At 38.4% G+C, this 15,509-nt stretch overlaps 1 protein-coding gene across 2 annotated transcripts in view; it reads right to left on the minus strand.

Moving 5' to 3' along the window:
• LOC108713843 (carnitine O-palmitoyltransferase 1, liver isoform) overlaps positions 1–15,509 on the minus strand; it is a 49,352-nt gene that overhangs the window by 13,274 nt on the left and 20,569 nt on the right. The window contains exons 6-11 of one of the 2 annotated variants that reach the window (XM_018257513.2): positions 14,142–14,279; positions 12,763–12,840; positions 11,594–11,701; positions 7,947–8,031; positions 2,228–2,423; positions 735–923 (exon numbers count right to left, since the gene is read on the minus strand). In XM_018257513.2, the coding sequence (XP_018113002.1) occupies positions 735–923; positions 2,228–2,423; positions 7,947–8,031; positions 11,594–11,701; positions 12,763–12,840; positions 14,142–14,279 (794 nt within the window). Of the gene's footprint in view, positions 1–734; positions 924–2,227; positions 2,424–7,946; positions 8,032–8,756; positions 8,845–11,593; positions 11,702–12,762; positions 12,841–14,141; positions 14,280–15,509 lie in introns of both variants that reach the window. The other variant, XM_018257512.2, reaches the window with a different exon arrangement.

Here is a 15,509-nt window from a genome sequence, read left to right on the forward strand (position 1 = left end):
AGGTCTGGACTGGGATTCAAAATAGGCCCTGGCATTTTAAGTATACAGAGACCCAAACAGCCCCCAGCAGCCCACCCAAAAAAAGGATGTCTATGGCAACTTACGCACAGAATCAGAATTATCTGCCCAAAATAAAAATTGTTTTAAAACAATTTTAATTACAGATTTCAATTACAGCAGGAAATTTCCCTGATTCAGGGGGATCATTGTGATCTTCGCAAAGCCAAACTTTCTTTCTTTAAAAAATGTATAGTCATGTATCCCCCACATGTAATAAAAGGCACTAAGTTTGCCCAGGAGCAATAACCAGTAGCAACCAATAAGATGTTTGGTTTTAAACACGTGACCTGGAAATTCTACCTGCTGATTGGTTGATATAGGTTACTGCCCCTGGGCAAACTTAGTGCCTTTAATTACATAACCCCATATAATATTTAGAAGCTTCTCCAGTAAGTGATGCAGCTATTTTCCTTTTTGCTTGGGACCTGGGGTTTTACAGATCCAAAATTTGGATCTCCATAGTCTACTTAAAAAATCATGTAACCATTAATCAAACCCAATAGAATGGTTTTGCCTCCAATAAGGATTAACTATATCTTAGTTGGGAAGCAGTAGAAGGTAATGTTTTAATATTACAGGAAATCTACGGGATATCAGAGGTTTCCAGATAATGGATTCCACACCTGTACGAGAACATCTTACTGAAAGGGTTAAATTAAAAATCAGGCATGTACCTGTCATAGCACTTCCCATGAAGAAGAGATTTGGCATAACTGTCCAGGGAATTGACTGGATCATCTTTATTGTAACCTTGCTCTGTGTCATCCAAGGTTACAAAGAAAGCTGCTTTCTCAACAGCATCCAGCGACTGCTTGTTCTTTCCATTTGCAAAGTGAGATTTGCGAGCTTTAGCCCAGGGTACCCTGGAAAATGAACATCCAAAATATTGTACAAAAAACAAATAATGGATGGAAAATAAGAAATGGTAACCCTCCTTTAAAGCATATTAATACCTTATTCTTTGCCATAAACGAATTCAGTTGGTCGCACAAACTATATGAACTGCCAAAATGTGTATATATATATATATATATATATATATAAAAGAAGTCAGGTTCTTAAGTCACTGTACGCCTCCCTAATCTTATTCTATGTTGAATTGATACATTATGGGACTTCTGGGATGTTTATTCCGACTGCTTTCCATGCTGTGTGGTGCACAGATTCTCTGTAAAGCAGAGGGACCTTTGGAGTTTTGTAATAAAAGGCACTAAGTTTGGCCAGTCACAGTAACTCATAGCAACCAATCAGCTCTTAGCATTTAAGGGACACTTGTTTAAAAGCAAACATCTTATTGGTTGCTATGGGTTTGCTGGCTACAATGAGTGCCTTTTATTACATTATAGGGCAGATTTATTTAGGGTCAAAATTAAAATACAATTTTTTTATGGTCAAACTCGACTAGGGAATTATCCAAACTCGGTTCGAGTTTTTTTAAAAAAAAATTTGAATTTGATTTTTGAGATTCATCATACTCTGGCCCTTTAAGAATTCAAATTCAACTATTCGCCCCCTAAAACCTGCCTAATTCCTGCATAAGTCAATTGGAGAGGTCCAATGACCAATTTGGAGATGTTTGCTGCCTTCCTGACATTCAGGTTTTTTATATATACAAATTTAAAGGAGGAACTCCACGATGCGGCTGGAGCCGAAACATCGCCATACGACAAAAGCAATGCGACGTTTTGGATGTTCTGAAGATAACAGGAAGTGAAGGAGAAATCATAGGTAAGATCTACATTTATGCGACTGTTGGATGAAAACGCAGATGTGTTTTCATCCGACATTCGGATAAATTTAGTTCTTACCTGCGACTTCTCCTTCACTTCCTGTTATCTTCAGAACATCCGACACGACGCATGCGTTTCGTTGCATAGCGACGTGTTTGGTCCAGCCACATCGTGATGTTCCTCCCTAAGGGAGTTTAAAAAAAACTCACATGAATTCGAAATTCGACCTTCAATAAAAGTAATTTATTATGGGGGTACATGTGCCAGAATCTATTGCTTTAACCTGGAAAAAGGGAAGCTGGGGAAATGGTTCCGGAGTATCAGAGGCATATATATATATATATATATAGTTGGCAGTTCAGATAGTATTTCCGCACTTTTGTTTTTAACATAAGCCCAACGGACTGAGCACATGTCAAAAAGAAAGACAACCATACCTGTCTCCGGCAGTTAGCGCTGCCAGTTTCTCCTCCCCAGGCTGTGGACTGGATGTGTCATCAATAATTCTTTGCATCTGATGCTCAATCTCTCTTGGCTTGAGTAACCTACCATCATGGTACAGCCATACTTTGAAATAGCGCCCCTTGTGGTAGACAACAATGTGTTTGCTGTCCTTCACATGCTGAATAGTGTCTAGAATTTTACAAGAAAATATTATAAAACAACTTCCACATTGGTCTCTGAATATGTTTCAGTTAGTATTTTACTCCCTAGTTATTTCTATGATTAGGGGCAATATTTGACCTGGCTCGGCAGCCAATCAGCTGCACTAGACTGTTCAATGCTAATCATTGATCGGCTGCTACAAATAACTGTACGGTGCCAAGTATTTAGACAGGAGTTAGGGATCTGCTACACAAGTATTTTATGAGCTTTTTAAGATGATTAACATTATCCCCAATTTTTTTTCTGATGTGAGTAAAATGCCCCTGTGTGGATCAAGCCTCTTCAATGAAAAAACAATATAATGCACCTTCAGGTTATATGGAGGCATTCTACCTCAGTAGTGAACCTGTGTGACTGCCATATTGGATCATGTCACCCTAGTGCACATCTGGACTGACTGAACTGTGGACTGAAAGGCCCATAATTTATATTATAATGTAAATGCAACGGGCGCATGCAAGCTGAAAAATATAAATGCCATCCTACCATATGACATCATTTGCTCCTAGGACTTCTCTGTAGTATGGTTCTACTTAAAGGGGTGGTTCACCTTTAAGTTAACTTTTAGCATGTTACAGAATGGCCAATTTAAAGTTACTTTTCAATTGGCCTTGATTTTTTCCTTTTTTATAGTTTTTGAGTTATTTGCTTTCTTCTGCTGACTGTTTCCAGCTTTCAATGGGGGTCACTGACCCCATCTAAAAAACAATTGCTTCTCCTATTTATGTTCCAGTCAAAGCAACGCTAGGGTAATTTGGACACTAGCAACCAGACTGTCAAAATTGCCAATGGTTTTCATTTTCTATTATTTGTGTTTTTTTAGTTATTAGCTTTTTATTCAACAGCTCTCCAGTTTGCAATTTCAGCATTCTGGTTGCAAGGGTCCACTTCACCCTGGCAACCATTCATTGATTTGAATAAGAGACTGGAATGTGAATAGGAGAGGCCTGAATAGAAAGAGGAGTATTAAAATGTAGCAATGACAATACATTTGTCGCCTTACAGAGCAGTGGGGGTCAGTGAAAATATAATAATGAAGGCCAGTTGAAAAGTTGATTAGATTAAGCCATTCTATAATGTAGAGGACTGATAAATGTAACCCCATTTACTTTGCATTCCCCTAAGGATTGGGCACAGGGGGAATGCTTAGTCTAAGGAAAGTGGTAATTTCCTTTTTCCTGGGTCACAGTTTGATCCCTAGCTATCCCAGATTTGGCGTCTAGGTGGCACTGTGTAATAATATATAATCACTTTGCCATGCGGTCTCAGGGCTTTTTACCAGAGACACTCCTAAGGGGATTGAAGTCTCCAGTGGAGCCATCATTTGTGCATTGTATACAGTTACAGTTGTGCAACACCCTGCCTTCACACCGTTGAGAAGGCTCAACCCCTGAGAATTAAAGTCTCATCCGGAGCACATTATTGGGGGCAAAACTACAAGTTAAGACTTAAACATGGGCCGGTAAAAGCTGCCAACAGACCAATTCGGCAGCTTAATGGCCCGTGTGTAGAGCCCACCGACAGGCTTCCCCGAATGATATATGGCCGAAAGTCTGGCAGATTCTGATCATGCATGTTAGAAAATCCCGTTGGATCGCTGCCGCATCTTTTCGTTGATGCGTTACCGCAATCTGACCTCCCGTTTGGCCTCCGTTCTGATCCAATCTTTGGGTCCTAGGGCCCACGGTCAGATCAGCCCGATATCGGCCACTTCAATGAGGGCATATCGGGGAGGGATCCGCTCGTTTGGTGACATCCCCAAAGAGCAGATCTCTACATCTATGGCCACCTTAACTATGTAGTTCAATTCACTATAGCCTTACAATAGCATACTAAAAGTTAACTTAAAGTTGAACCACCCCTTTAAGCCAAAAATGTCCGCTAGGGTTGAATCAAAATCAGCGTTCCTAAAATGATGTGTGCACTTGCAAAGAAAAGGTGTTGCATATGGTATAGCTGGGGTTACAAACGATTAACAGTTACAGATACACAGTGACAGAACATACAATTAGCAGCTTACTGTAGTTATTCTACATGTGGTCAAATACATTTAAATGTGGTTAAGTGTGTTGGTGCCAAATGATCTGTTAGCGTTGTTGCTAGTGGAAGGGTTAATAACTAGGCATAGACAAGCGCATGCAAGGGAAGCCAAGCAAGATATGAAAAGCCAAAAGGGATACACTTTATTGTTTGGATCAGCGACATTAGGGTGACAATCAGGCAAAATCCACTGTGGCATTTAATCACAAATCTTTTATTTTTCTCCAAGATCACGCAACTTCTGTAAAGCTCTCGCCTTAGCCACTTGCAAACACGACTGTCTAATATTACTGAACTGTTTTTCATGTTTTTCTATAAAGAAAACATGCCCCAAGATGTGGTCATGCGGTTTTTATGAGACTGGTAGGTGCATATCCCATATAACGGGGATCTAAAAGCATGTTTCCAGCTCTAGAAGTTGAATTAGAAAACAAAAGTTACATACAAAAAACAAAGGAGGAAGAAAAATAGGGAAATGTAAGGGTTAAGAGATGGTAAACTAAAGACCCTGCAGGATTATGCTCAGACAGTTACAGTACATCCCAGAGGTAAAGCAGCACTATTATATTCATATTTATTCATCTTTTCCCCCATTCTTCAAATCTTTATACAGGTATAGCTCCTATTATTCAGAATACTCGGGACACTGAGTTATCCAAATAAGTGGCCTTTCCATTATTTGCATCTAACTAAAAAATAATATGAACATTAATTAAACCCAATAGGCTGGTTTTGCTTCCAATGAAGGTGGCCGTACAAGGGCAGATAAAGCCGCCAATATCGGTCGTTTAGACCAATTTGCCTGCTTATCTGCCCATATATGGGGGCTTCCGACGGGTCTTCCCGATCGATATCTGGCTACGAGATAGATCAGGAAGGTTTGATTTTTACCTGACCAACCCTTCGGAGCCCCTTGGCGTATCGTAATCCAATTGTTCGACCATACGGCCAAACGTTTGGATTACCCCCGATATAGCCATGCAGTTAGTGGCATATCGGGGAAAGATCCGCTCGTTTGGCAACGTTGCCAAACAAGTGGATCTTTGAGTCTATGGCCAGATTAAAGGGCATGTAAAGGCAAAAAAATAAAATCCCATTTTTACTTTCTTTAATGAAAAAGAAACCTATCTCCAATATACTTTAATTAAAAAATGTGTACCGTTTTTATAAGAAACCTGACTGTATGCAGTGAAATTCTTCCTTCATTTACTGCTGTGGATAGGAATTGTCAGACGGTCCCTAACTGTTCTGCAGGGAAACAATCATACTTATGAACAGCAGGGGGAGCCCCCGCCTTACTTCCCAGCCATGCAGAACTCAAGCAGCTTTGTTTATGATGATCCCTAAGCAGCCCAGACCACACTGAGAATGTGCACACAGTCTTAGGGGCAGATTCACTAAGGGTCGAATTTCGAAGTTAAAAATACTTCGAAATTTGACCCTCGAATTGAAATCCTTCGACTTCGAATATCGAAGTCGAAGGATTTAGCGCTAAACGTTCGTTCGATCGATCGGATTTTTCATTCGATCGAACGATTAAATCCTTCGAAACGAACGATTCGAAGGATTTTAATCCAACGATCGAAGGAAAATCCTTCGATCAAAAAAAGTTTAGCAAGCCTATGGGGACCTTCCCCATAGGCTAACATTGACTTTGGTAGGTTTTATCTGCCGAAGTAGGGGGTCGAAGTTTTTTTTAAAGGGAAAGTACTTCGACTATCGAATGGTCGAATAGTCGAACGATTTTTCGTTCGAATTCGAACGAATTTAACCAATTCGATGGTCGAAGTACCCAAAAAATACTTCGAAATTCGAATTTTTTTCATTCGAATCCTTCACTCGAGCTTAGTGAATCGGCCCCTTAGTCTTGCAAAGATGTTTAACAAAGTTACAAGATGGTGACCCCCTGTGGCCAACTTTGAAAGCATAAATCATTTGTTTGATTAGGCTTGTGGTGCAGTAAGTTCATGTTTATATTTAGTATACAAAAAACAGCATTTTTAGCCTTATTCTATTTTAGACTTTACATGCCCTTTAAGTGTTACTTATATCTTAATTTGGATCAAGTACAAAGTACTGTTTTATTATTACAGAGAAGAAGAGAAATCATTTTTTAAAAATGTGAGTTATTTGATTAAAATGGAGTCTATGGGAGAAGGCAATCCTGTAATTCGGAGCTTTCGGGATAACGGGTTTACAGAGAACAGATGCTATACCTGTATTTTCTTTGTTTCTGTGACCTGGGTCCTATACATGTTCAATGATTTTACTACAGATTGGCCAGGGCACTGAAGTATTTTAGGGAAGCTGCTATCTTAAGGTGCCCATACATGCCCAAATAGGTCAGAGAATTTTTACAATAATTCTTGACCATCTCGGCAAGTGCACCTCAGTGGAGTTCAAAATGGTAAATGGTATGGCCTTGTTCCTTCAATAATAAATTTATGGGCCTAAGGATTGTCAATTGGTCTGACCACCATAGTGCTCTGGGGAAGAACCACATCTGTTAAACTGTCCCCCATAGCTTAAATGGAAAGCAACTTTGGGCAGAGAAGAACAAAATAACTGTTGTTCTCTCTGTGAGCACTATGGTGGTCACAGCAAGTGGTGTGCCAACGGCCTTAACACCAAAACTGCTGTACATCATGTCAATGTCAACTATCATGTGGTTTTACCTGGCCTTCAACACAATATGGATGCTATTAAACCCTCAAAGCTGCACTAACATGGAGGAATGGGCATCCTGCAAAAATGGTCTGAAGAAGCTTCATACGAATATCCAGTCATGGCCAGCAATCCTAGATTAAACCCCTGGGCAAAGAGAAGTCTGATAAAGGCACATAAGGCTGGTGTATATCTAGGCATATCTAGCAATCTTAGATTAAACCTCTGGGTAAAGAAGGGTCTAATGAAGGCTCACAATGCTGGTGTATATCTAGGCATATTTAGCAATCTTAGATTTAAACTCTGGGCAAAGAGGGCTCTGAAGATGCTTCACAAGGCTGATATATATCCAGGCATATCCAGTAATCTTAGCCTTTGGGCAAAGCAGATATATAAAGGTGGCATGTTTCTCTCAAATGAAGCAGCATTGTAAGTTCAAATTTCTGCTTTTGTGGTTTATCAACTTTGGAACAGACTGTAGGAGAGTAGGACCACTGGGGGCATGGCTCCATCACTATCCATCAAGACCCAAAATGCCCCTCTGAGCCACCAAGAGATGAAAAGGATGAGTTATTAACCATAGCCAAGTAATATTAGACACAAATGTCAGTTTGCAAGTGGTTTTCCTGTATCCGATAACTAGAATATTAGTCTTACTTTCTAAGACCTTACAAAGCATAAACAAATAAAGTTGCCACATGCAAATTGTTTGAAAATTGTTTTATTTCAGTATACGCAGTAGGACTAATGTAATTGATAACACAAAGTACAGGACTTAAACTGTACCTGTCTCAATGCCTGGTATACGGCTAGTATTGAACATGCGTTCGTATTGTGCGGAACACATTGGAATGGTATTACTAACCATAAGCTGAAAGGAAAGATAAAGTGTAAACACAATGATGGAGAGAAATGGGAAAACAAATAGCAAATGAAAAAGAATTAAACAAATGAAACTATATCAAAATGAAAAAAAAGGGGGGACCCAGATGCACCTACAGAACACAGATGTGATGTCAAACTGATGTACAGACATTGCAAAGCAGCCTTGTAGATGAAGGAAATGAATGGCAAGATATCGGCTAAATATTAACCATGGAAGCAATTTGGCCCGAATAAAGAAGGACGCCAATTTCATCAAAAGCTATAAGGCATAAGAGCTCTTGGATAAAAATAATTCATTATTTAATTTACGTTTGGTATTACACTTTTTGCCAGTGAGTCTGTCAGTACTAACTCTTCTGGACTGTCTGTGGTCCATCTTTAGCTCTTCTTAACCTATTTAGACCTTAATGCTGGATGACAGAAAGAAGAAGCTGCAGGCAAAATAATCCATGGCCATCGAAGCAAAATACAAAACCCAAAAAAATACAATACTACCAAGGCTCCATTTGAAAATGCATTAAATCCGTAAAAAAATGAATAAATGACTATGTAGCTGACCAAAGAATTGAGCTTTAAACCAAAATGATATGTCCTAGTTTTTCAATAGCCTATTGACATCCTTAGAACCCAAACAAATGTCTCATGGTTAATATTAGCCAGACAGCTCCAACTGCCTGCTGGTACTGACTCTAAGCCTTTGGCTGATCTTACCTGTCTCTTCACCGGGAATTCGGGAAGTATTATACATTCTTTCCCACTGAGCCGAACATAGTGGAACAGTGGATCCCATCAGCTGAATCTATACCATATACCAAACAGTGTGCTGAATGCATTGGAATTGTGTTTTCAAAACAATTCAACATATTGTCACGGGATAACAATAGCCAGTTAATACAGATGCCATTATAATATATTATCAATAACATGAGCAGCATTGTAATATTCCTCTGTACTTTTCCTAACTTTATCAAAGGTCAAAAAATGTTAGTTTTTCAAGGGTAGTTTTCAGTTAAAAACTAATATTTTTGAGGTATAAATGAAAAATAGAATTTTTCTCGATTTATTATACCCCGAAGCTGGAAATAGCTCAAATCTGAAAATACTCCAGCTAAAACCTTTTGAGGTTGTGTAGGAATCAATGGAGATCCCTTGAACCATTTGGAGATGTTAATAGCCTTCACGATGTTCAGGTTTTTTTTGGTTGGTTTTGCTCGAAAACTCTATTATTTCGAGCAATTTTGAGTTTTTCCCGTGGAAAATTACAAAACATTTGAGTTGTGAGTTCATTTGGGGTATAAAAGACCTCACAAAGCTCTAAAACTCGACTTTTGATAAATAACCCCCCAAATATTATTGAAAATATTTCATTTTTAATTTGTTTAATGGCTAAGGGCACATGTGATGGATCCTCTGCCAATGTGTTTCCACCAGTAGAGAATCACCACTGCCCTCTCAATTTAGCTTTTGTTTATTTTATTTTACTGGCCATTGATGTATACACACATACTTGAAGGATTTTGACCCAAAATTGCACTAGGCCAAAATAAACTCCATGTGTGCAGTGACTGTGAGTAAAGTGATCTGCAAGGCGAACAGGCTAAATAAATATTATACAGAATAAAATTATGCATAATAGCTCCCTTTCTCTAATTGGTGTCGGTGTCTCAGGTTTACGGAAGGAAGCATTGACTTATCGCTACTTTCTCCCTCAACTTCTCTATAGAATCAAAGAGGCAAGACCAAATGTAAATTGAAAATGGCAATATTCTATATTTCTTTGGTACTTTATAATCAGGGGCAGAACTAGAGAGGAAGCAGACCCTGCAGCTGCAGGGGGGGGCAGGCGGTATATTGGCCTCATGATGCCCTAATTAATGAGCAATTTCAGAATATATTGGTAAAACAAGACAATCTCTGGATATGTTGGGGGCCCTAAAATTAATTTGCTGTGGGGTCCAGTAACATCTAGTTACGCCACTGGTTATAATGTAAATATTTTAGATTTTTTTAAATTAAAAAATCTGCCAAAGGGCTCTATTTAATCAGATGTTCAGTCCTGCTTTCCCTTGCAGTGGAACTTTAATGTGCTTTTTATGGGAAGGGACTGTTGGAGTAAACATAGCCCCTTCTTTTCAATCACTGTGTACTCACAGCGTCACAGGGAAGCCGCAAATGTTGCTGTCGGCACTTCCATGGGGCACGGAGAGAACAATCAGTTAGGAAATACAGGACTGAGTTTCTTCCTACATTCCCTTGTGATGGAACGTATGCAAGAGCTACAGTAGTAAACATATCAATCTCATATGAAGCAGTTTCATGGTTTAAGTCAATAATCACTGCAAAATTCAGGAACAATTTTAAGGGGCAGTATATCACCTTATTAACATTATTTCAAAGAGTAGGGGCTTGAGCTGAACCCACTCATTTTGCCTACTGCTTTAATAACAATCAAGCGCCAAACATGGAGTAGCTTCACTATGATCATCGCTAATGTAATACCAAACGTATTCTCTATTGTTAATGACATGTTTAACAGTAATATGTTTTGTATGTTATTTTTTAATAAACTACCTAAATTTAAAAAAAAAAAAAAAAACATGGAGTAGCTTCAGTCTGTCCTGTTTGACTCAAGAAATAACAATAATAAATTTGTCACGGTTAAATAAACAGGGAAAAAAAATATGTTCAGTTCTATTTATAAAACTCAGCTTCAACTTATCCCTTTAAAGGATAGGTAAACCTTTAAAATGAGTAAATGTAAAATTGACGAGGGTGCTATTCTTAGACCTTTTGCAATGTACATTCATTATTTATTTTTTTTGTATTCTAAGATATTAAGGGATATGTACTGTTAATATGAATGAATTGTGTTACAACAGTGCCACCCGCTGGTCAGTTTCCAACCAGTTTGACCACCAAGTAGTCAAGGAAAATGTCAGGAGAAAGAAAGAAAGAAGCTGCTCTGATGTTCTTCTGCTTCGAAAAGATTTGAGAAAGGTTTCTAATTTTTTTTCTAAGCAGAAGAACATCAGAGCAGCCTCTTTCTTTCTCCTGACAACTTCCTTGACTACTTGGTGGTCAGACTGGTTGGAAAAAAATATATTCATATTAAGAGTACATATATCCTTTAATATTTTAGATTAAAAACAAAATAAATAATGAATGCACATTGCAAAAGTTCTTAGAATAGCACCCTCGTCAATTTTACATTTACTTATTTTAAAGGTTTACTTAACCTTTAACACTTACAAATAAACATGGTATATCTGTGGTCTTTCATAATCTGTGCTGCAGATACCAATAAAATGTGTCACATGGAAACATTGGATCCAATGGTAGTCTACATAAATGCATTGTTTTATTGGGATCCTGCAGTAAAGGTATGGCTACAATACTCATGAAAGGACTGGCAATCCCCCAGGCACAGACATACCCTCATAATAATAATGATTAGCTCCCCTACCAGTTACAGAAATCATTTCAACCGATTCCATATGAGATGCAGCTCCTACACCCAACCGATTACTTTTTTCATTTATAAAACATACCGGTTTGATCTCCTCCCTGTCCAGTTTTCTCCGGTAGAGTAGGATGGCATGAATGGCGTTGCCAGCTCTGGCTGCTTGTATATGAGTTGGCAGCACATATAGGAAATCCTGGCAAAACAAATACACAGTGTTTAAGAATTAACAATACAAGCTGCCAAATTAGACTGAAATGATGAAAAACCATCTGGCAAATGGAAAAACATTATGACAGAGAGAATTTTTTCAGTTAAAAGGGTTTACTTTTAGTATATTATACAGTGACCAATTCTTAGCAGATATTTCATTGCCTAATCTTTCTGTCCTCCTCATTATCTTTATCTTCACTTAAAGGTTCTGATAATCTTAAAAGAATGCAAAGGTTATATTGTCAGTAATGGTGTGCAGGTCGAGAAATTCTCAATCTGCACCCGACCCCTCCCTCTCTGTTTATAGACCCGCCGCGCAATGATGTCACAAAAGGGGCGGGGGAGAGTCTATGAATTTATGGGCCAGAAGCCGGCAGTGCTAGGTCGCGGGAGGGGAGAGTAGGAGAAGAGCTCAACCTGGACCCACCTGCGACCCAAAGATTTTGTGCAGGAGCTGGCCCAAACCCACCCAAGTTTCGGGCTAGCCAGCACATCACTAATCAGTGGGGATATTTGTAACAAATTCATGGCAAAGATCAATACAGCAACAAAGAACGATGTAGTAAATTTATTAATGTCCGTTAATGAAACTTTATGTCTAGTGCAGCTATTCCCCATAGTATGCTCAAAAATGCTTTTTTAAGTATTAAGGCTACAGGCATAGCCTAAGCCTAGGGCATATAGAACTACTGAACTACAACATGTTCTCCTTCCACTAACCTCAACATTTTTTTTAATGATATAATTAGTACGGGCAAATGCCTAAGGGTATTGTTTCTTGGTTTCAGCCTAGAAACCAAGATACAGCCCCATTGAAATAAGGACTTAGTGACATGAAACACAGAGACGTGATTAGATTATTATATTATTTCCCTGGCTGCTAGGATCCAGAGTCATTTTATCATCATTGTAGTTGTATGCAATTGCAAATCTGATAATACATGCTTTTAAGATGCCTGACAAAGTCATTTGTAGTCAAGGATTCCACTTTCTCCATGATATGAAAGATCAACGCAAAAGTGAATTGGATGTTTTTAAACTTACCATTGCAAAATAGTTACTGTTTACCATAATTGGCCCACGACCCCTGAGGTAGATATATTCTTCCCACCAATCACTAACCTGGAATAAAAGGAGATGGGAATCAGTAACATTCAAAAACATTGCAATTCGCATATTAAAATTATGTATATTAAAAACAGATATCATCTATCATATAAAAATGTATATTGTTTCATTTTTAAACACATATCTGTGAAGAAAAAGACATGACCAGTACTGGCCTTTAAGTTAACAATAATATGTTATAGAATGGCTATTTCTAAGCAACTTTTCAATTGGTCTTCATTATTTATCTTTTTATAGTTTTTAAATTATTTGCTTTTTTCTTCTGACTCTTTACAGCATTCAAATTGGGGTCACTGACTCCATCTGAAGGTGGCCATACACGTAGAGATCTGCTTGTTTGGCCATTTCGCTTCGTTTTGGCCATCGTTTGGGCAATATCGGGCTGATCTGATTGTGGGCCCTAGGGCCCAACGATCGGATCATAATGCAGTAAATATGGGCGGCCCATGCGGCTGCGATCCAATGGGATTTTTAGCCCTGCTCAATTGAGCCAGATATCGATTGGAGAAGCCCATCTGAGGGCCCCACACGGGCCAATAAACTGCTGAATCGGTCGACAGCTTTTATCGGCCTGTGTATGGCCAGCTTTACAAAACAAATGCTCTGTAAGGCTACACATTTATTATTATTGGTGTTAGGTTTTATTAATCATCTTTCAATTCCGTCCCTCTCCTTTTCATATTCCAGTCTCATGTTCATATCTATGCATGGTTGCTAAGGCAATTTGGACCCTAGAAACCAGATTGCTGAAATTGCAAACTGGAGAGCTGCTGAATAAAAAGCTAAATAACTCAAAAACCACAAATACTAAAAAATGAAAACCAATTGCAAATTGTCTCAGAACACCACTCTCTACAGTGATCCCCAACCAGTAGCTTGTGAGCAACATGTTGCTCTCCAACCCCTTGGATGTTGCTCTCATTGGCCTCAAAGCAGGTGCTTATTTTTGAGTTTCTGGCTTGCATGCAAGTTTTGGTTGCATAAAAACCAGATTTACTGCCAACCAGAGCCTCCTGTAGGCTGCCAGTCCTCATACGACCTACCAATAGCCAATCACAGACCTTATTTGGCACACCAAGGAACATTTTTCATATTTGTGTTGCACCCAAACTCATTTTATATCTAAATGTTGCTCACAGGTGAAAAAGGTTGGGGACCCCTACTATACAGCATACTAAAAGTTAATTTGAAGGTGAACAACCCCCTTTAAATTATCATGCGTACAACATGCTGATCTCATCCAATAAATCAGAAAGAAAATCATATATTCTGCAACTCGGTCACTTGTCACTTACATAATTGGTAGCCCACCAAGATTTCAGCTTCAAGTACCACTGGAGCCTTGGTCCCAGGTTGTTGGCAAAATCTTTGGCCAGACCCTCCATTCGCTCAAACTGTTCCTTGTCCATGAATGGCTTAGCAGACTCCAGAAACTAGAATAACAGAAAAACAAAAGAGAACATTGTCAGGCCAAGCAGGGAGATGATTCTTCTAGAGCCGACGGTAATTCTAAATGCTTGAATATTAATGCAGAGTCATCCTTATTTAACGTGTCTTTACAGAAATCGAAGGCATGAATAATTCAGACTATCAGCATTTCATAAACAACTTCTGGAAATGCTTTATGATAGTGTACAATACATTCAAGATCGAGTTTATTCAGCAGTGCATAAGTAATATGTGCTTAAGTAATATGTTAGTATAACTATAATATAAACAGTTATACTAACATTTACAACACATACAGTGAGTGCACTCAGCTTTAAAGGGGCTAAAGAAGGACAAAGATAAACAAAACTGTGAACTCAGGCATAGTTAGCCACACATTTAATCAGATATTTGTAGCATTTAGAAAACTAAACTATCAAGGCTTTGTCATTTTTAGACATGATCATGCAGATGACTTTAATCATTAAACTACAATATTGAAGGATACAGGGGTGGATTTGTTCACCTTCCAAACACTTTTTTCCGTTCAGTTGTTTTCAAATTGTTTCCAGATTTTTTTCAATTACTTTCCATTATTTATTCTTTACTGTCTTTCCAAAATTGAAATTTTAAAGTTGAATATTCCTGTCTCTGGTGTTTGTCTGGCAGCTCAGTAATTCTGATGCAGACTCTAAATTGTTACAATTTTGCAACATTTAGTTGATACATTTCTCACCAGCATCTCTGGAGTATTAGCAACTATTGTATCAATTCTAACAGCTGCCTTTAATGAAACTCAGAGATTCTGCTCTGATAAGAAATGTATCAACTAAATGTATCAATTTAAAAAAGTTTACAGGGTCGGCGACCCCCCCCTCCCTGAGCTGCTTTAGAAGGGGAATAAAGACACTTTACACTTCAATATTAGAAAAACGGTGACACATAGAAAATATAAAGTAATTGGAAAAAGTCGTTATTTCTGGTCATCTATCGGAAAACAACGAGATATTTGAAGGTGAACAACCCCTTTAAGTTAACTTTCGGTATGTTATAGAATGGATAATTCTATGCAACTTTAAAGTGAAAAATAAAGCTCGACTGTCCTAGGTCAATTTAAAAGGCTCATTCTTTTGTTCTTGGCCTTTTTATCATTTGGATTTTCCTGAGCATGAAAATGCCCAATATTTCTTGCATTGCTCATGGCTCTCATGGAGCATTTGTGATTAAGTGAAATG

Source organism: Xenopus laevis, chromosome 4L, assembly GCF_017654675.1.
Source record: "Xenopus laevis strain J_2021 chromosome 4L, Xenopus_laevis_v10.1, whole genome shotgun sequence".
Taxonomy (NCBI): Eukaryota; Metazoa; Chordata; class Amphibia; order Anura; family Pipidae; genus Xenopus; species Xenopus laevis.